At 35.9% G+C, this 21717-nt stretch overlaps 1 protein-coding gene and 1 long non-coding RNA gene across 3 annotated transcripts in view; both read right to left on the bottom strand.

Moving 5' to 3' along the window:
• Positions 1 to 989: 989 nt before the first annotated feature.
• Positions 990 to 6444, bottom strand: LOC147064252 (uncharacterized). The gene is made up of 3 exons (XR_015071969.1): positions 6045 to 6444; positions 4659 to 4859; positions 990 to 3412 (listed from the first exon to the last, which is right to left on the bottom strand). It is a non-coding gene; the product is annotated as an uncharacterized LOC147064252 (long non-coding RNA).
• A 1659-nt stretch (positions 6445 to 8103) lies between these two features.
• Positions 8104 to 21717, bottom strand: part of LOC147064251 (vascular endothelial growth factor receptor 1-like) — a 39558-nt gene continuing 25944 nt past the window's right edge. For both annotated transcript variants that reach the window (XM_085958520.1, XM_085958521.1), the window contains exons 9-12: positions 14872 to 15050; positions 13954 to 14102; positions 12252 to 12555; positions 8104 to 11155 (exon numbers count right to left, since the gene is read on the bottom strand). In XM_085958520.1, coding sequence (XP_085814646.1) covers positions 10998 to 11155; positions 12252 to 12555; positions 13954 to 14102; positions 14872 to 15050 — 790 coding nt within the window. In that variant the 3' untranslated portion in view covers positions 8104 to 10997. The remainder of the gene's footprint in view (positions 11156 to 12251; positions 12556 to 13953; positions 14103 to 14871; positions 15051 to 21717) is intronic.

The raw sequence follows: 21717 nt of genomic DNA, 5'->3' as shown, positions 1-21717 counted from the left end.
CAGATCAATAATCTCAAGTTATAGCTTTGTCGGTACACTATCAATATCTATTGAAATCGATGTTCAACGTAGAAAATAGTGGTTACATAATGTGAGACGAGACGCAAGGAAGACGTACTGAGATAATACATTTACGAAATAACAAATTTTTCATCTATTGTCAATATTTTTTTAAAAAATATAAAAAAAGTTATTCGTAATCAGAAGTACAATTAATGATGGCGGGCCGCAAAAAAATACCCGGCGGGCCGCAGTTTGCCATCACCTGTCCTAAAAGTTGGTCAAAAATGTCATCAGGCGAAACGTGTTAACCGAAACTATTGAAAAATATTTTGTCGCAGGTAACGTAACGCTGGCCACATACCTACACAATTTGATCATTTAAAAAATGATATTGAGTGGTTATTTATAAAAATAATGAAGGTATAATAAAGTAGTAGGTAATTCATGTAAATCTGCTAAAACCACATTACATTACATTAGGAATTCACTCCAATAACCATTTAAGTGGCAACAGATGGTATTCATCTCAACAATTGACTTTTGTTAAAAAAAGCTTATGACGTGTCGTAAACCCCTATTTTTACGATGTTTACATTTGTTTTGTAATTTACATTATTGTTGAATTGCGACTATAGTACAATAAATCTTGTGATATAACTACTACATTCATTCATTTATTTGCCATAGGTCATGATGAGTAGGTATACTTTTTTGTAAGTGAATTTTGTTGCTTCTGGTAAGTTTTGTGTTTTAATTTTAACTTTGTGTTGAACATATTTTTTAATAACAATTTAGTTAAAATTCTCAGCAGGCGATACGAATACCTTTATATCATCGGTGTATTGTAAAAAGGGCGAATTAACCAAAATACTATTTTACAGGAGGTGAATTTTTAACCTTTGACATTTATTTATTAATTACCTGTGGATGAATACTGTCCTTATAATAGGCTTTATAATATAATATTTTAAAAAGTCTATTATGTTAAATTCGCTTTTTATTTGTAACACTAAGTGGATAATCACCCTTACAATTAAGTATCGTTTTTAATAAGTACTTTCCTGTGGGATACAAATTCGCCATTTTTACATAATTATATTATTACATATATACCTATATACTATTGTCGCTGGTATCCAAACTGATTTTAGATAATTCTGGCCACACGCACAATTTGACGCACGATTTGGTCTGCTTAACTCATCCGGTGTACTTCCTTGTACCTATCTAATTCATCTACTGATATATCTCTTTTTTTATGTAATACTGTTATATTTATATATCTTTGTTTCTAAGTGTCATGTTGTGAACGTCTTAAACTTATAATTTGTAATGTCCACAATATGTTAAAAAAATAAATGAATTGAATAATTTTGTGGATATTTATAAAAATAATGAAGGCTTAATTACGTAGTAAGTACTTCGTGTAAATCTGCTAAAACATTAGGAATTCTTTCCGGTGGACAATACAGTGGCAACATCTGTTCTGTGATTCAATAATTAGGTATTATCATCTCAACAACTTGACTCGTGTTAAAAAAATATTTATGAGAAGTCGTAAACCCCAATTTTTACAATGAATAATGAATGATTTTTTCTACAAAATGTGTTTTTGGGCCATTGATGGTTTGGGCAGAAAATATTGAATAGCCTTCTGCAGAGTTTATTTATTTGGGACGTTCCTATTGTATTACAATTATTATTAAATGCATTGTAGCTTGTGACTTTAAAAATAATAGAAATAATACGTAGGTAGTGTGGAGAGAACTTTTACTTAATTTTTGTTTGTAAATTTGTTTAAAAAAATATAGGAATATCCTTCAATAAAAATGTACGACTATCATAATATCTGTATTGTATGTAGGTACCTATTATCATTTCCATGGCAATAATAATGTGAGTAGGGAAGGACAAACAACTTAGATTGAATCGTTTAGAATAAGTAGGTACTAACAAATTAGGTACCTGTGTGTCCAGTGCGGACATCTAATTATCTTAGATGGTGTTAGTCATAGATTATTAAATAAATACGGTGGTAGATGTATATTACAATAATCGTAACCAAAGCATCACCATTGTAACATAACATGCATACAATACAATATTAGTCCTTATAATGTTGAATATAGTAGGTACTAACTAATGACAATTTTATATTATTCTATAAGAATCGCGCTTAGCAACCTGAGTTTCACCTTCCGACATGTTTTATCTTATATAAATGAAAATGACACACCATTGGTAATTTTATTACAAATAATGCTATGTTTACGTTGTTTGGATGACTTGAAACTTTTATTAGATGTAGGTACGGCCTTATGCCCCCTTATAGTGGAGAAGGTTCAAAATAAATCTTTGAGAATCCTTTAAAGCTGTGTGGATAGTGGATACTATCCATGGTTTTATCCGATTGATTTCTCAAGACGTATGCTTACATACTGTATTCTGAAAGTTAAAAAGAGAACTAGGTATTTAGGCTACGTACTTTTTCCAACTTATATCTACCCAGTACAAATGAGAACTCTGCCATTATTGGTACGATTTTATTATATATTATTTTATAACTTTCTTGATAATCTAAGTTGTTTGTTCTGCCAAGGTGCAATAATTGCTAATGATAATTGGGCAGGAAATAACTATGTTCAACCAAATCGCTTCGGATAATCTTATATTCCACCTGCGTGAGAACGAGTTTATGTGAACGTTATTTTATAAATTCTTTGTATAGGTAGGCACTTACTGTTTTTTCTAATACTATTTCTTTATTTTTTAAACACTATTTTAATACTATTTCTTGATGTTTGATATTCTGTGCTCGTATTTAAATGGAATTTGTAAAATTTTCTATAAGTACGTAAATAATTTTTTAATTTGAATCTATAAGGTACTTATGTGGATATGTTGTTTGTTATGACTAATTAATTACAAACTTATCTATCTCAAATGAGACAGTAATATAAGTTATAATCAGTGACGAGTGGTGGTAGAGGTATCATGCACTGGTTATAGTGGTAGATAAAGTAAGAATAAAGAATAATACAATTTTTGACGGTATACTTTGTTAAAACAAGATTATTTCGCCTGCGGCGCTGACAATCCTTACCAACCTGCCCAATATAGACCCACGTAAGAAGTTTAAAGTTTATTGTTGCATTTTTATATCAAAAGTACGTACGTACGTAAAGAAAGGATTAGCATAAGTACTTAGTTTCGGAAAATTATACAGCGTTCCTGTTCGTGAAATTTTCCATTTCGAGCACTGGACGGATGTCGGATGTACGAATTCCAATACTTGCAGATCTATTCCGGTTAAAACTTGGGCAGTTGAAGGTCCGCCTCCTGTAGCAGTCGAGTCTCTGATTATTGCGGCTTGCTTCCCTTTCGTTTTATTCCGTATATCGTGCCATGTCTGCAAATTATTAACCATTAGTTAAACACACCTTCACCTATATCATCTGTCAAGTTAAGGCGTGTCAACAATGAAAGACCCCGAACAAATAACCAAACGCGTACAAACTAAAAGGTTGGTATAATTTAACTACACCATGCGTCAACTTGAGATAAATTAACTTTAAAGAGGCCCATTATAAATATACACAGCTGTTTCCATGATTTTACTAGTACGGGTATTCGACCTTATAATACTTGTGACACCCTTTCATAAAACCCAAAAAATTAAACGCACATTGAACGCTGTTTGAATAATTATGAAATACCAAACCACAAATTATCGGTATTACACCGACCACAGTTCGATCGTGCCTCCGTTGTATTTTTATATTAATGAATCACTGCTGGGCACTCAAAATATATTAAGTTAGTACTTATAGCAGTGGCGAAGACTCCATACTAGGCGATTATTTAAAGCCTACCTTCTTAAGAAAAATATTTTTTAATTGCATATTGACATATTTATATACTTAATCACTTCATTATTTTATGTTATATAACAATAATTTATTTTGCCAATGAGATCGCATATGTAGGAATGTATTACAGTATTACACAGTTTACAAAACAACTGCAAAGGTATTAAAAAAAACCACAGCGCGCCGCGCCGTAAATTAAATAATAAACGCCGCGCCGCGACTTCTCGGTAAATAAATTTCCGATTATGTTTGGAATAATTCTGAGTTTTTTTCGTATGGACTTTACGTCTCGTAACCTCAGCAAGTCTGCTGATTTGTACGAAATGAGGCAAGCTCCTTTCGCAGAGCCTAAAACATTCGCGCATAATATTGTTGTCACGACTGCGCACTTTGTCCAAAATCATTAATAATTAGATAATTAAAATAATAATTTCAACGGCGTTTAATCGAATATTAATAAATAAGTAAGTATAGATTGTTTTTAAAAATAAAAATAAATTTTATCTAATGATTTTTGATGCGTATACATGTTTTGAAAAATACGTAATTTAAACACATCGCTCATTTTTATGTCGTCAATGAGTTTTTGAAGTTTCATTGAATTAGTGTGTCGTTATCATTTATTAGTGTGTGCCTATTCATTAGTAGTAAATATCGTACTATTCTCGTAAGTATACCTGACAAGTGTGATCTTTTTATCATATCTCCACAGCCTACCTCTTTCCAAAAGTCACCCTTCGCCACTGACTTATAGCATATGTATAGTATTGGGTAGTGGGTACTCACCTTTCTCCAATGCTTCCAGTCTTTATTTGAGCCCGGAATCGCATTCAAAGTTAGAGTGATTTCTTGCCATTTACGTTGGGCGTCTTGGAATGTGAAGGTGTTTGAGAACTTCCCAGTTACCAATTCCGGCTCACTGCCCATGAAATCCAACAAGATTGTTTTCTGCTGCACACTACAATATGGTTTTCTTTCCATCTTGACCTGAAAAAAATAGAAAAACGTAACCTTACCAGACTGGATAAAGGAAACGAATGATGTAATTTTTGCGTCGCGTTTACTATATAGTAGGTATTTTGATTTCACAGGAGTTCCCGGCGACTATTTCATCGTAAATTCAATGTTACTACCTACAAGCCTGAAGAGTTTACAATCCGAAAAAATAAATATGGGTGTTGTATAGCTTAAAATGAATCAAAGACAGAAGATGTATGTTATATTTTGACGTTTATAATATTATATCCATAGAGAAAACAAAAGTGGTAGGTACCTAGGTGTAATGTTGAGATGGACATAACCTTACCTAATTTCAATTAAGATCACTTTATTGAAGCTTCTGCTTTCTTTTGCTCGACGAAGGACGTAAATTCGTGTTCCTGTTTCCCGATTTACATGTTTATTTTGATATTTCGTTTCATATGTGACAGTGACATTGAAAATCAAAATGTCAAAATGAATAAGTTAGGTGTCGTCCACGACAATTACCAATTTATAAACAATAAAGATGCCAAATTATTATATTATTCACAATGTTACTTAATACTCTGTTATCTTGAGTTCAATTAATTATGTTAATGTTTTATAATGGTTTGTAATGAATAAATACCTACATACAAATAAATGTTATTGAAGACATTGTGTTTATTTTGTTAAATCTTGTTTTACAGTGTAATAATATCATATGGTTTCGCAATTATGTAAGGTTATATTCTACGTACATATATCTATATCATATTATACTAAATCAATCGAATATTATAGGAATTATACACAAACATAACCAACAAAAATAATGATTTCGTTTGACATTTCATTTTTGACGTTTCATCTTGTACCATAGACACCGATTTTCTCGGTTTTGGCGATGTTGCCAACTGGTCACTCGCGAATTAAAATAGTCCGTAGCGAGTGGCTTCAAAAATAGGTGTTATCGTATACGACATGAAACGGGCGATACTAACTTGTCATCCCACACGGTTGTCGACCACACGAGTCGATAGTTACGAATTCGGGCTGCAGGTCGAAATAATTTAAACAGATGTTAACTGGTATTAGTTTTTTATTTGTCACACATTGTTATTAAGTATAAACATGACAATTGTTTACTTAAAATTTGTTTTAAGAAGTAAGTATCTATTATTTATTTTAGCCATAACGATATTCACTTACCTATATACTAGTAACATTTATTATAATTATTTTAGTTTAATCTTAAGTTCAGTTGTCTTTTTTTTTTAGTTTCTTTCGACCGCGTAATATTATAATGTAGGCTCTTTATGAAGGCGCGCCAAGTTATCGCACACTTTTCGTTTCAAACATGTATTTAGTTTCTGATTCGAATTTAGGTTATTAATCCTTTTACGGGTTTTTTTAAGGGTTAACCCTTTTATGGTTACACTTTTACGGCCTTGAATCCCGTGGAGTAACATGTCTTTCTCGTTTAGAAGATTCCACGGACTCAATTAATTTCGTTGAGAGGCCATCCAGAGAGGCTAAGTACCTGGATGGCCCCCTAAACCTTAGAACCAGACTCTGAACGTGCTTTCAAGTTGACAGAATATTCCAGACTGCCTTCTCACACCCCGGCAGTGTTGCCATCTTTTATTTGAAAGTGGGATTATAGTACAGAGCCTCCAAAATTATAGTATTTGGGGAAAACATATAGTACGCTTTGTCATCTGTTGAAAATGTATAGGTTTTTTGTTTCTCAGTAGCAGTACTTTACTTACAACTTGCATTGCTTTTCTTGACAAAGTATTATATTATTATTTACTTCGGTTCAACCAAAATTGAACTAGGGTTTTTGTATCAATAAATTATCGCATCGATAATTCTATCATTTTTTTCCTTTTCAATAGTAGTCAATACAAATTCATCATCGTTTATTGACAAATGGATTCTATAATGGGCTCTACATCCAGAAGCGGGTCCCCGGGCCAGGATCTTTGGCGGGCCCACTTACCTATCGCAGAGGTTAAGGGCAGTGTGGTGCTTTAAAGTAGTGTTTCTTAAATTATACACGGGAGTTAAAATTTAAGTATAGCAATCATCATATAGGCATCACATCAAATTGAAACGCACAGCCATATATTTAATATATTTAACAGGCCTGAAACAAAGTAGCGCCGCTGGCGACTTTTTTAAAAGTATTAGAGTAAATTTGTGATTTGTATTATTCCCGGTCTCCCAAGCTCTTTATAAAGTATGCATTTGCAAACTGCAAACTGCAAACCTGTGGCTACATTTATGTTAAACTTTTCGTGCCTCCCTTTGCAACACTCCGCGTCTCCCAGTTTGGAAATCGCTGGTATAAGCCATAAGCTATTGAAATTATATTTTTAAAAAGTCTACAAATTGAATGAACAGTAATAGTACCTACCTACATTCATTATGATTATGAATGAATGAATTCGATGAAAATACGCTTGGAAGAATGTGTATTTTCGCGAATTTTTGTGTACATCGCAAACATAAAATGGTATGCATAATCACAGACACACTCGAATGACATCACACCTGCAGGAATGTTTGAGAACGTTTCATCACAATACAATGCCCACATAATATTGTATGTGCGAACTTATGCATTTTTTGCAGATTAGTAAGTCTTTGAATAGTGATTAGCACTTATTTTTTTTTACATTTCAAATTAATGTAATTAATACAGGCGAAAGAGATTTAAAAGTCAACACGAATGAGGTGTTTTCAAAAGCATCTTAAATACTTAGCTGTGGCTATTTAAATATTTTCTCTTAGTAAAGCTTTTCCTAGTTAATATCTCAATAATGCCTTGGTCGAAAAATAGTGCGCACCCGGCGCCAATTTTCTTTGGCGCATATGACGCAATCTATTCGTAAGTAAGTAAATTTAAAAGGGGGCTTAGAAACATTTCAAACCAGTCATACACTCATTAAATCATACCAACCTCTTGATGATATTCGTATTTCTCACAAATTTAGTATAAAACATTTCACAAAGTATAACAAAATCCCTGCATCTAAACTCACATTAATTGGGCTGATAACAGAACCGAACTTATAATCTGTTTCTTTTATTCAACAAATAATTCACAATATTTGGGAATGTAACATTCTAATATATTGAACATACCTACATAATCTTTTTATTTTAATCTTTTCAAATCTTATTTATTACCCTATATTATAGAATATAATATATATAGAATATAATAATAATAATAACAGAAAAACAATTAAAATCAAAACATACTTAAGTACAATTTAATACAGAAAAATAAAATTTTGAAAACAAAAAACATACAATTTTACACATAAAAATAAAGTTTCAAAAACAAAATGCAAAGTATATCACTGAAAATGTCTATGTCTTTAGGGAGCGCATTTACTTATCTTGCATCCCTCGCTAATAGTGCCTGATAGGCTTGACACGAGGAAACGGTTCCGAACCAGAATAAATCATGGCTGCGACCACGTAAGTAATTGTCAGGCGCATGTGAATTCAAAATTATTAGGACACCAGGATTGGAAACCATCCCTCGCGCTAAGAAGCAAAAGTGTTTCAAGAGCAAAAGAGACCGACGAGATTCAAGACAGTGAAAAGTAAGCATGCCTTGTAGAAAGGCGGTCTGAAAATAATCATTTGACGAATTATTGAAAGGAAAATAGTTAAGTGTCTTAAAATAAAGACACCGAAGAAATTTCTTCTGGACGCGTTCTAACATAAGCTTATAGGAAACCTCATAAGAACACCAGATAATCGACCCATATTCAAGAATGCTACACACTAATGAGACGCAGAGTGTACCTAATACGTTTGCATTCTTGAATGGTTTGGATGGTCACATGATGAATCCTAGAAGCTTACTCGCACGTAGAGCCGTAGAAGTTATATGCGAGTGAAAAGATAATGAAGAATCAAAAATTATCCCAAGATCAAGATTCGCCTCAGATTGACGCTTTAATGAACTTTTTGACATAATATAATTATATTTAATCGGGGTTCTCGACCTAGAAAAAGTAATACAAAAACATTTGTCAGTATTAAATTTTAATTTATTCTTTATTGACCAACTTTCAAGTGAACAGAGATTTCGCTGTAATATGCAACAGTCCAACTCATTGCGAATTGGTGCATATAATTTCAAATCATCTGCAAAAAGTAAAAATTCTGCTCCATCCATGGCTTTCACTATATCATTGATAAATATGAGGAACATAATTGGTCCAAGATTTGATCCTTGGGGAACACCTGAAAGAGTTTGAAAGACTTCAGATGAACACCCAGCGTACTTGACATATTGACAACGATGCGAAAAATAATATTTGAAGAAATTTACAAAATTAATAGATCCGCCTACTGCACTCAGTGTAGTTAAAAGAATATCATGATCAACTCGATCGAAAGTCTTTCACATATCCATACAGATTGCATCAACTTGACAATGATTGTCTAGTGAACGAAATATGTATTCAGTGTACTCTATGAGGTTGGTAACTGTTGATCGAGTAGATCGAAAACCATGTTGAGCGTCAGTCAGCTGACCATCCACATGTTTATATATATATATATTTATGGAAAATGGACTCGAATAGTTTGACCGGTGCAGATAGAACAGCCACTGATCGAAAGTTAGTTATTTCAGATGCCGAGCCATTTTTATGCACCGGTCTTATACGAGTTAAGCTCCAACAAACAGGGAAAATAGATTTACTTAAACATAGATTGAAAATATACAACAAAGGATTGCTTAAAAGTTTTTTGCATCCTTTCAATAGCCATGGAGGAATGCCATCTGGACCTACTGAGGATTTCGGATATAGTCTAGAGAAAGCATATTTCATATCTGACTCATCCAGAGGACCAATATTTAGTATGGGCCAAGAAGACAAAAAGTATTCAGGTTGAGGTTGAAGTTTTGGTGGAATCGTGGAATAAACTGACCTAAAAGATTCAGCAAAACCGTCAGCGATGGATTTATAGCCATTCAATACACGACCCTTAAAAGACATAGACGATAGCTGTGCAGAAGAGTTACGTAAGCTCCTAAAATACGTCCAAAAAGTTTTCGGGTCTGAGGTTAAATTCAAAAAAATTTTCTCAATGTACGCTTTGTGAGCAGCGTCAATGGAGCGATGAACTCTTCTGTGCATATCGGAGAAAGCACCATAATCATTCGGGCACTTCGAGCGCTTCCATCGTTTATGACAGATGGCTTTCAAGTCAATGGATTTAATAATGCTATGAGTGAACCATTTAGGGTAGCTACGCGAAGTACCCGATGAATTCTTAATGGGAAAAGACATAGAAAATACACTATAAATATTTACATAGAAAACATCGATTGCACTATTAATATCATCGATACTATATAAAGCATTCCAATCAATACTCTGCATTTCATAATACATTAATTTGTAATAGGTCACCTTTGAAGAAATTCCATTTATTAAAAAAGTAAGTATCCGAGCTAACAGAATCGAAATTATTTCTATCACTAAAGCGTCAATTACATTGAGCTTTTTTATGAGCTGATTATTGGCAAATTTAAAAGCGGGCGGTTCAGCTACTGCGATTTCATGATTACACACAAAATTTTCCATTCGCTGATAAGCCACAAGCCAGCGAGCGATTTTGACGGAACGTAGTTCGTTTTTTTGCCGGGAGGTCGCTACGCTCCATAATAATGTTTCCATTAAACGTCAAAAAGGTAAATTTCAAAATGAGTAGTTCGTTTTTCCACCACCACGCTCTACTGCGCAGACGCGATACGCCCACAAGCCGGCGTGTAGCTTATAAAGTTGACCGGCTTTCAACTTTTCTCGGTGGAGTGTTTACAACCTGCTTATTAGCTTGTTCGATGATTACACTGGGCGAATTTACAGGCAGATTATAAATTTGCCAATAATCAGCTCGTAAAAAAGCTCAATGTAATTGACGCTTTTGTATGCCGAATGCTTGCTCACTCGCACTTGTGGTTAATTTTTATTCATGACTCGATGCCATTCGAAGCTCTTAACACACAATATTTCGTTAAAAACTACAAATTTTAGGTGCTTCAGTCAAAGCTGTTCGGCGACGGGTTTCACAGTGCTTTGTTCAGAAATCGGTCTCCAGTGGATAGATCCTGACAATGTGGATCAATTACGTACTTCTGAAGATTAGCGTAACAACCTGAGGTTCAATATCCTCGTGACTTGTCGCTTTACAAGCATATTCACCATTGTGAAGCTCACTTCCTTGTGGTATGAACAATATCACCTGATCAGAATACTCTGTACTGCTCCGGGTGATGTGAATTCCTACAACAGAATTTCAAAGAAACATGAAATTGACATAATAAGAGTGTTTGTATCATGCCATCATTTTGACAGTGATTCCAGAACAAGTTTAGTATGGTTGTATAAAATTTGTATTGTCAATATTGGCAGCCAGTGTTGCCAACTGTTATTCATCAAAATATGCCAGATGGGGTAAGAATATAAGCCAGTTGGCAGAAAAAAATGCTAGATTTTCACAAAATTAAAAAGTAACTAGCATTTAAAAATAATGTTATAATTATGGACATTGTTTTCATGATTCCAAAGATACTGAAGAACTTATTTTAACTAACGAATAATCCATATAACTCTAAATTAATGCAGGTACCAAATTTGGAGATCACTACGAGTGTAATACTACTCGTAAAATATCGTATGTTACATTTGTTTTATCGCTAAGTTAGCATCTTGATTTTAATGCAAATATGGTGTAATATTCCAGCGTTTTTATATGGATTTATAATCTGTTTACGTTTTCGAAAATGCTAGATTTAACGCCATAATATGCCAAATAATGTGTATTTTGCAAGCTATATGCCAACTCAAAAATGTTAGATCTCGCAAGAAAACCGCCGAGTTGGCAATGCTGTTGGCAGCATTGTTGGTGAATAAAAAAGAACATGGCTGTCTATTTTGATGCTTTGCTTGGTTATTTACTTACCTAACATTATTTTCGATATCATGTGATTGTTCGTCTGAACTCTAAATAACTTTTTTTTATCTTAATTCATATTTTCGTCTCTCTTTCACATGCGTTTCGATGGTTTAATTATGTATTTTTAGGAGTTTTATTTGTACATGAATTTGATCTCAATGCTACACGGTCATCTCTTTCTGATACAACAACTCGTGGTTAACTGTGCCATGGTGAACTACATACGTATAATTTACATTTAACCACTTTTTTCTATGTCTATGAATAACTTAATCTGTTTAAATACAGGTAGTAAAAGGCTCTAACTAATTAGAAGATTGAGGCTTTTACTAAACTATGTAATGTAATATAAATGAACAGAAGTTGTAACAAAACACTTGGGAGGATTTAACAATATTATTTAAATAAGTCAGAGAAAATTACCAGCATCTACAGAGTTCTCAATGAGACTGCCATTGAATCCTTTGTACCAATCCAAGGAAGTGACGCCTAAGTACTTGGACCCGGAGCAGACGAGCGTTATGTTGTCCCCGATAGCGATGGGATCATTTATTTTCGTTATCCCGAATCCATTCTCAATATCCGTATCGTAGAAGACGGACGAGTCGTTGGTTGTGCCTTCAGAGTTCTTGCCAATGCACGTTAATAAGCCCGGTCTCTCGATCGGTATCGTCAGCACCGAAATTACAGTAGTTACATTTATCTGAGTGTTCTCGAATTTGGTTTCCTAAAACAGTTAATCGTATTAGAAAAGATGTTGAATCCACTTCCAGACGTAGCCTTCTATGGTTTCCATCACAGAACAGATTAATAAATAGAAATGTAAAAATCATCACCGTGGACGGAGGTTTTTTCTACTTTATGACGGTCAGGCCATAAAACCTGACTATAACAAAGCGTACCTTAATATTAAATTTACGTGGCATTTACGTGACAAACTTGATACAGACGTAACTCTTAAAAATAATGACATATTCTTTAATACGTGCTTAATTTTATCCCATATTTTTCCACACTCGAATCCGTAGCTTGTTATACCACACCCAGTAGTTCCCATTTCCGCCAGTTTTCATTAATTTTATGTTCTGTAGTTTCCATATAAAAATCGCTGAAGCAATATCCAAGTTTGCAGTACACTCTCAGTAATCCGCCGCTCGATTATCCGAAAACTACTACCGCTGTTATTTTTACTAGTTGAAAGCACAAAATCAAGCTCGTTAATTCGCCGGTATTCGTATGTCAAATTCAGTAGTCCGCTGCGTAGTATACAACGCAGATGAGACGGGTTTATTTTGGAAACTTCTCCCTCGTAAAACGAACGTTCATCACGAAGAAAGTAATGCACTAGGGAGGAAAGTGCCCAAGGACCGCATCACAACCGCGACACGCAAATTTAAGCTGTTGGTCATAGGTGAAAGCCAGGGATCTAAGACCATTTAAGAATATCTGCCTCACTGAACAACTGGTTGTGTCGAGTGATTTACTGTTTGATATGTAGTTAATAAATTTAGTTTATCAATATGTATAATTAATTAATACATACATACTTGATTTTGATTATAAATAAAACCGCAAGTACCTACAAATTTCTCAATAAAAACTATTTTTATGAATTACCATATTTTGTATGTATGCACCATAATCCGCCGCTTTCACTAATTGGATACTTGTCTGGTTTTTAGGGTGGCGGATTACTGAGAGAGTACTGTACTTAAGTGCCATTTTTGTATGCAAAAAAATATGAAAATAATCTCCTATTCAGAGTTTATATGAAAATAAAAGGTCCTTTATTGTTATTTTTAATTTGTTTAGGTTTAGACCCTCAATCACCCCCAATTACTTTCGAGGTCACTACCGTCCCATCGGATAGATCCAATGCTCCTAAGAAGCGGTATTGCCACTTTTGGAAACACTGGTTTACATGAAATATACATCCATTACTGGTAGCCAATTCGGAATCAACAAAAACCGATTAATGGTGATTTTCTAAAATAATAATAAATATGCATTATACGTTTATCTCTCCTTAAAGAGATGAAACATATTGAAACCAAAAATTGAAGCATTTTAAAGGACGCAGTAAAAAATAAAAAAATGGGTTCGAATGACCGATTTAATAACTCACCGATATCTGTTCAGGTGGAGTATCTTCTTTGGGAGGCTGAAGGAACCAGGTGACCTCAGGAAGTGGATATCCGGCCACCTCGCAGGTGATCTTAGCATTTGTTCCATGTATGTAGAATTTCTCTGCTTTCAGTGCTACATGAGGCTTTTCTGATAACAATAAATCATTTTTAAATTCATGATTTGTGCAGGTTTATAATTCGATTACCCCATAACATACGTGGCTATGCTTAAAAGCATACAAAGACACGAAAACAAAGGGTGAAAAATATATGCTTCATCGATGAATTTAATAAAACATTTTTCTCTCCTTACTAAATCGGTTTTCCACCTTCAATATACCTCAATACCTGTAAGCAAATGGGAAAGGGTTTTAAGTCTATAATTTGCATTAAATGATAGGTTCATTTGAAGAAAACTTCACACTTGTAATATGACATTTATTTCCCAATTTTTTTGCTGAGTGTGTAAAAAGACAATCGGTCACAATGACTAGATAAGTAGCCAATAATAATAGTGCACTTCGAAACTATAGCTAGTTGAAAAATCCTTTAAAATCATAAATATTATAAACACAATGCATATCAAAAAATGGCATCCATTGGTTCCTTTAGGAAATCACAAATTCCAAGTTATTGATGTTAATATCTGTGCAGTTTATCAATGTAACCGCGCTTAATTCGTTCAGTGAACGCATTCAAAGGTTAGAAAAAGAAGATATTGTAAAAGATTCCTTTTATATAGGTAATCTAAACTCTTTAGCTGGTCATGTTTAGTGGACCTGGGTCGACTGACCCGTAAAGAAAGAAAGACCCGAGTTGCGGAGATTGGATGACGTGGCCAAGCAAGGGATAGGAGTTCTGAGTTAGGTGAGGATTACGGAGAATAAACCGGACTAGGGGAGTTTTTTTAAATATACCTTTGACATTCAACGTTAGGTTAAGGTATTTCTTCTCGATAGTGTTGTCAGCCATAACTCTGTACATTCCGCTGTTGTCCAATGAAACATTCTTGATCATGAGCTGCGTCGTCGTGGATGTCGTGTTTATTGAATATTTGGTAGACGTAGCATCCATAGCGTTGTTGTGATTGTCGAACCTGTTTCACATCCAAATTTAATTATATCTCCAAACAATGACAGTAATTTGTTTATTATTAAAAAAATCTACTATTTATATTTATACCAATTGCGTCTATATGCGTCCTACCTAGCTAAGTATGATGAATTGTGTCACCAGATTTCAAAATCAGCCAAGTTCACCTTTAGGTATTTGTGAATTGCTGAAGAACTACTGCTTTCTAACATTTCTGCATTATCGAAATGTGGAACTTATTAATTTTAAATATTCTATACTCGAAATAATATAAACTTTCACCCTTGTGACTGTGTACTTGAGAAAAAAAAATGCTGTTTTTCTCCTATTCATCTATTATGGACTTAGCTGATTTTGAAATCTAGCGACAATTATTATCTAGTAGTGTATTTATCTGAAGTATCTAACAAATTGCATTAATTTTCGCAATCGGCTTTGTGTTTTTGAATGAAGGTACCAATAATAGGTAGGTACCTACTTTGATTCTTAGCTGACGCCCGTATCTCTCCAAAATTTAGTTTTAACGTACTTTCACTTGCTAATAATTTAATAAACTCATTATTAGTATTATTTCAAGTTATTTTCTAGTAGGAATATTATATCTGAGGTATTTTCAAATTATGTACTTATATTTATTACACATTATTCAGTGAATGTGCAAAAAAATACTTAATTACTGACAACAGAAAATATTAAACAATGATTATTAATTATTATTCTAGAATGCAACACGAATAATAGTGTAATTGATGCACTGTGTGCGTGCTCGTGCCAAACTTTCCCAAATATTATTTTCCGACTGTCAGCCAGATATTTTTAAGAATTCAATTGAAAAAATTTTAAAATTACAATTGTTGAGTTCTTGAGATTCTATCTTTCACTGTGATTCTAGTCGAAGGCATATCTTTTATTCTTTGAATAATTTTTTCCTTGTTTTCAAAAACTTCTAAAAAATTGTGAGAGAACTTAAACCATGCTCTTTTCATAATATATTCCCCTGAATCACTGAATGGTTTTCCATTTTTAGCTTTTATGTTTAAGGCAAAATAAAAAGCAGCTGTTATAATTTGAATAACTGCCGATAAATTTCATTAGATGTGTTGATTGATTATTTTTATTTGCCCTAGAAGAAGGTGTTCACGATCCTCAGTCATGAGGGAATGGCCAGGAAGACAGAAGGGAAGGTATCATAATGACAGTGAAACACCGTAATGATTTCCTGATTTCTTACATTCGTGTAGTAGTAAATTACACATAATTTTGCAAATAGTGAACAGTCGTATTGAAACCGCCTAAACCATGGCATCCTCAGAGGATCCAAGGCCATGAGGCCTGAATCATCTTTGGGCGGATTCATGCAAACATGAGCAGATCGACTACGACACAGAAACTTCTAGCCCGTAAGCTTAGATGTAAGAAAATTTAATAGTCATCCTTTAGAAACTTAGCCAACAAAGTCTAAACTAAATAAGTATTATTTCATAAATACGTAGGTATTAAGAATAATTACTTTCTCAGCATTAATAATTTTATCAGAAGCCTTGCCATTAAATTCGCCCCTAGCATAAAAAAATCAAATCAAGGGGCCAAAGGTTGGTATGACTTCAGTGGGGTATGCCTTGATACCAGACCGGGTGTGTTTCCATGTGAAATGCTGAGTATGTCGACTATCCATGATAGCTCTGCCAACAAATCCTACCTCTAACCTCTCTGTGGGGGTTTCTAGGCAATGCAGCATGCTGTAGCAGAATAGAGGAAGGTGCAAGGCAAATCACCAGCGCCTAAAAACTGGTACATTCTGGCTACGGGAAGGAAAACCCCTACAGAAAATCAAGGCATGTTCACGGGCCCTAAGGTGGCAGCCCCACCAGTGAACTCGGGTGCTGTGAGATCATCACCTGCACACCCTAAAACAACAGATTAATCCAAGCACAGGGAAGCCTCGGACCCCCGTTTCCATCTTGACGACCTCGCCTGAATTCGGTAAACGATTTTGTTTTGGAACCTACAATATACGTACTCTAAATTTTCCTGGAAAGGCCGAGCATCTAACAGAAATACTTTCTCAATACAAGTTAGATGTTCTCGGGATCAGTGAGTGTCGACTCACTGGCATTGGCGAGAAGTTTATTCGTGGGTTTCGTCTATTGTACTCCGAACACGCCACATTGCGACGTAGTGGAGTCGGATTGCTGATGTCCAAGGAAGCTTGCAAGTGCCTCAGCAGCTGGGAACCTATCTCCAAACGTGTACTCCGTGCTACTTTCAAGACGAAGTCGGGCTCCATCCCTTTTCTGCAGTGCTATGCTCCCACAGAGGCTGCTAGCGATGCAGATAAGGATACATTCTACGAAAGTTTGGCGGAAGCCGCTGGAAATATCCCCAGCTGTGATCATGTAGTTATCCTTGGTGATCTAAATGCCAAAGTAGGATCTGACCCCTCGCGTGGACCCTTTGTGCTGGGAAAATATGACCTTGGCCAAATGAACGATAATGATTCCCGTCTGGTAGATTTTGTCTCAATGAATGGTCTTGTGATTGGTGGTAGTCTTTTCCCTCATAAGACCATCCACAAATATACATGGACATCGCCAGACGGTAATACAAGAAACCAGATCGACCATCTTTTGGTCAAAGCGAAATACCGGCATGAACTGCTAGACGTGCGGACATATAGAGGTGCAGACATCCACAGTGACCACGATCTCTTGGTCGGGAAATCCCGTATAGACCTCAAACGAGTCTCAAAACCCAAAAGGACGGTCAGACTCGATGTGGAAAAACTGAAAAGTACCCGTGTGTGCGCAACCTATGAGCTGGAGCTGCGAAAGCGCTTATATGATGCTCGAACTCTTTCTGGTACGTCTCCCATCGACTCGGATCCCTTGGAAGGAAAATGGATATTATTCCGGGATGCTATAATGAGCTCCGCAACTACTGCCTTAAGAGAGCGGCATACGCACAGGCCGGACTGGATGTCACCTCATACATGGGAGATGATTGAGAAGAGGAAGCTCCTGACGGAGTGACAGTTACTGAACCAGCAAAGGTCCAGGAGCTATGGCGCCAACATTTCAGTGATGTCCTGAATCGCCCACCTCCATTGCATCCCTTCGATATTCCGTCGGAGATCACCGCCCTCGGAATCACTACTGCATCGGGATTCTGCGAAGATCCTCCGACAACTGATGAAGTTAAAGAGGCAGTCAAAAGACTGAAGCGCAGGAAAGCTCTTGGAGATGAAGGCATCCATGCAGAATTTCCGCTCTGCGGACTGAGCGCTGTATTGCCGTCCTTGTGTGACTTTCTGCACGAGGTGTGGGAAAGGGAGCAGTGCCCCAAAGCCTGGAGGGATGGTACCGTTGTTACTCAACACACAAAAGGGTAACCTACAACTCCTACAAGACTGTAATAATTACAGAGGAGTCACTCTCCTCAGCGTTCCCGGAAAGGCGCAGATTCTCCTGTACAGGATTAGAGGTCCCATGCTGGAGGTTTTGCGTGCACAGCAGAGTGGATTTGTCCCAAGGAAGTCCTGCTCGGAGCATATTTCAACTCTCCGATGCCTCCTGCAACAGTACCAAGAGATGAATATACCTGTCGCCTGGTGCTTTGTGGACTATGAAAAGGCATTTGACAGTCCTCATCGTGAATCTCTGTGGCAAATTCTGCTAGGCTATGGTGTCCCACGGAAACTGGTCGCCGTGATAAGTGCTCTCTACACCAATACAGAGTGTCGCGTGAGAGTAGCCGGAACATTCTCTGACCTCTTTGAAATCACGTCAGGAGTCAAGCAAGGATGTGTACTTGCGCCCTTTCTTTTTATCATCATGATGGATTTCATAATGATTAAGACGGTTTGCCCCGAGAGTGGGATACGTCTACAAAATGATGATGACACAACCGATATATGCGAAAAAAGACTGTGCGACTTGGAGTATGCAGACGACGCAGTCGTGTTTGATTCGACGATCGAACGGTTGGAGGTGACCGTGAAAAGGCTCACGAACTCGAAACGTGTGGGTCTTCATCTGAATGCGGCTAAGACCAAATCCATGTGCAGTGTTGCATGCATCGACGCCGACACTCCTCTCCGGGTTTCCGGTCTGCCCGTCGAGCTGGTGTACAGATTCAAATACTCGGGTGCCACGGTTGCCGATGATGGTGGTATTTCTGGTAAGCTTGGAATCCGCATGGGTGTGGCGGGCTCTGCGTTCAACCAGCTTGGAGTCGCATGGAGGTCAAGGCTGTATTCTCTGAGGACCAAATGTCGTTTGTTTAACGCGTGCGTGCTACCTATGCTCCTGTATGGCTGTGAGACATGGCATCTTACTAAGCATCAAGAGTCTCGGATTTTGAGCTTTGAGAATCGATGTCTCCGCCGAATCTTAGGGGGACATTGGTACGACCGCGTTACAAACACCCGAGTTCGTGAGCAGACACAACAGCCTTCGGTGATTGAAGTTATCACGAAGAGACGATTTACGTGGCTGGGACACGTATTCCGGATGCCGCCAAAGACTGCGGCACTTCTTACCCTTGTGGCACAACGTCAAGGGTTCCGTCGCCGTGGCCTGCTCTCCCTCACCCTGCAGCGGTGCTACAAAAGCGACCTACGTGCTGCAGGTCTGATATGGCGGGAGGCGCAGGAGTTGGCGATGGACCGAGGGAAGTGGCGCCAACTTGTGCTTGCCCTATGCCCAATGTTGGGACGTGACAGGGTGGAAGAAGAAGAAGAATGAAAAAATCATTCACTTAGCTTTATTAAAAAAGAACATCCGTAAAAGCATGTACCTACTTATATTAAAGTCATGCATTATAATAATTAAATACTTATAAATTCATTCATTCTACGCCATTCAATGTCTAATGTATTTAGTTTAAAATTATGTATATTAAGATTTTATTTATAAGAATATGTCTGTGTTCATTTTGTAGGCCAGATATTTCAAAATATGTACCTATCAAGCAAAGAAATACAGTAATTATAATCCCAACAAATGCATAGCCCCTTTCAAAGCATGTACCTAGAAAAGGTTTGGTTGACTATTTCTGTGGTAAGCCTAAATTCTCAGAAATAGGAGACCCAAGGTACTGACATATCTAGGGGGGGTGTCGGGTAGCTCAGATGGTGGTGTTTATCACCCCTCGATACTACAAAATTAAAAAAAAATCTTTTTACTTTTTTAGTAACTTGTTATTTCTAGTCGTTCTCGTTGATTATGTATATCCGGGTGTGTAACACAGTTTTATTTTATTTCGAGTAATAAAACACTCAGATAATAACTTTTCAAGTTATTGTTTATTCAGAACACAAGTACACATTATCATTGTTTTCTCAATTATTTTGGTAGTCACAAACTACAAAAAGTTAGGACCACTTTCAGTGAACCCCTGGTTTAATCATAGTTCATTTCTAACTTCAAACATTAAAGTTAATTTTACTTAAATTAAACTTCATTATTATTGGCAATCAAATTTAGGGTCCCACTTGGAGTACCTCTGGTTTAGTATATTGTTTGCTCATAAACGTATTTTAATATTTGTTAAATTTGAAACTATGTTTATCCACGATAAAATTAACTCCTTCAGAATATCGAACAAAGTTGGAAACTACCGGTTAATATTATATTGTTGCTCATCAATGTATTTTAATATTTATTAAATTTGGAATTATGTTTATCCACAATAGGTTGACTTTATAATCTTATTATTTATTTACATTTATACTAATATTATCGATTAACTTAATCGTCTTTATTCGCTTATAGTAATTTATATTTAAATAAACAACACGATTATTTATAACGGAAAGTAATTAAATTATGAACTGTCAAAGTGACAGCAGGCGCTTGTTTGTTTACGCGGCGGGTGTACAAATAACCGCGATGTTTTTGTTCTATTTATTTTTTTCTTGGAGACAACAAACGTAGTGTCCCTTCGAGTGATAATTTATAACTGTTTTATTTAAAAGAAATGGGTGGTATCATAGGTCCGCAGCGGCCATTGCAAAGTTGTAATTGGTCGATTCCCAAAATGGCGTCAAAGAGCCCATGTGTTTACAAAATGCTGAGCCGTTTTCTCCACTTTATTTGGCGACCCGACATTTTGAAAGGCTGTAGTCTTTTTTGTTTTCCTTCATATAAGTGGGTGTACTTGATTCCAAAAATAATTCCGGAAAATGTTCATTATTCTTTTTGAAAATTTCCGAAAAAAATGAACCTTCTCGGAATCAGCTCATTGAGGTGTCAAAAGATAGGTGATCTTAATCCAAAAGGGATTGTGTTTGCAGATATCAAGAAAATTACGAGTTCGCGGAATTATGATCGATTTGAAAATCGTTTCCAGTTGTTTTTTTTTTTTGTACACGACTTATACGGTACATTCTTAGTATAATCTTACATATTATTAAATCGCATACTGGTATGTTACAATTTTACTATTCCTAATACTTAATATCTAATTATTTGCTTCAGCTCATTCCTTACACACCAGCAAAATCCCGCTAAAAAACCAAGTGATACGATCATAGGTTTTTCTACTCCGCTAATTGACTTAGGAGGTCAAGAGCAGCTTTTTAGGCCTACAAAACCTTATCTCCGACTTCCTATTTACGATCAGAAGTCCATGGGCATGTCAGTACCTACCTACAAGCCAGGTACATATGCCAG

Source organism: Rhyacophila brunnea, unplaced genomic scaffold (genome assembly GCF_057557595.1).
Source record: "Rhyacophila brunnea isolate RB1 unplaced genomic scaffold, BYU_Rbru_1.0 scaffold_8, whole genome shotgun sequence".
NCBI classification, from domain to species: Eukaryota; Metazoa; Arthropoda; class Insecta; order Trichoptera; family Rhyacophilidae; genus Rhyacophila; species Rhyacophila brunnea.
This window is presented reverse-complemented; position numbering and strand designations above follow the sequence as displayed.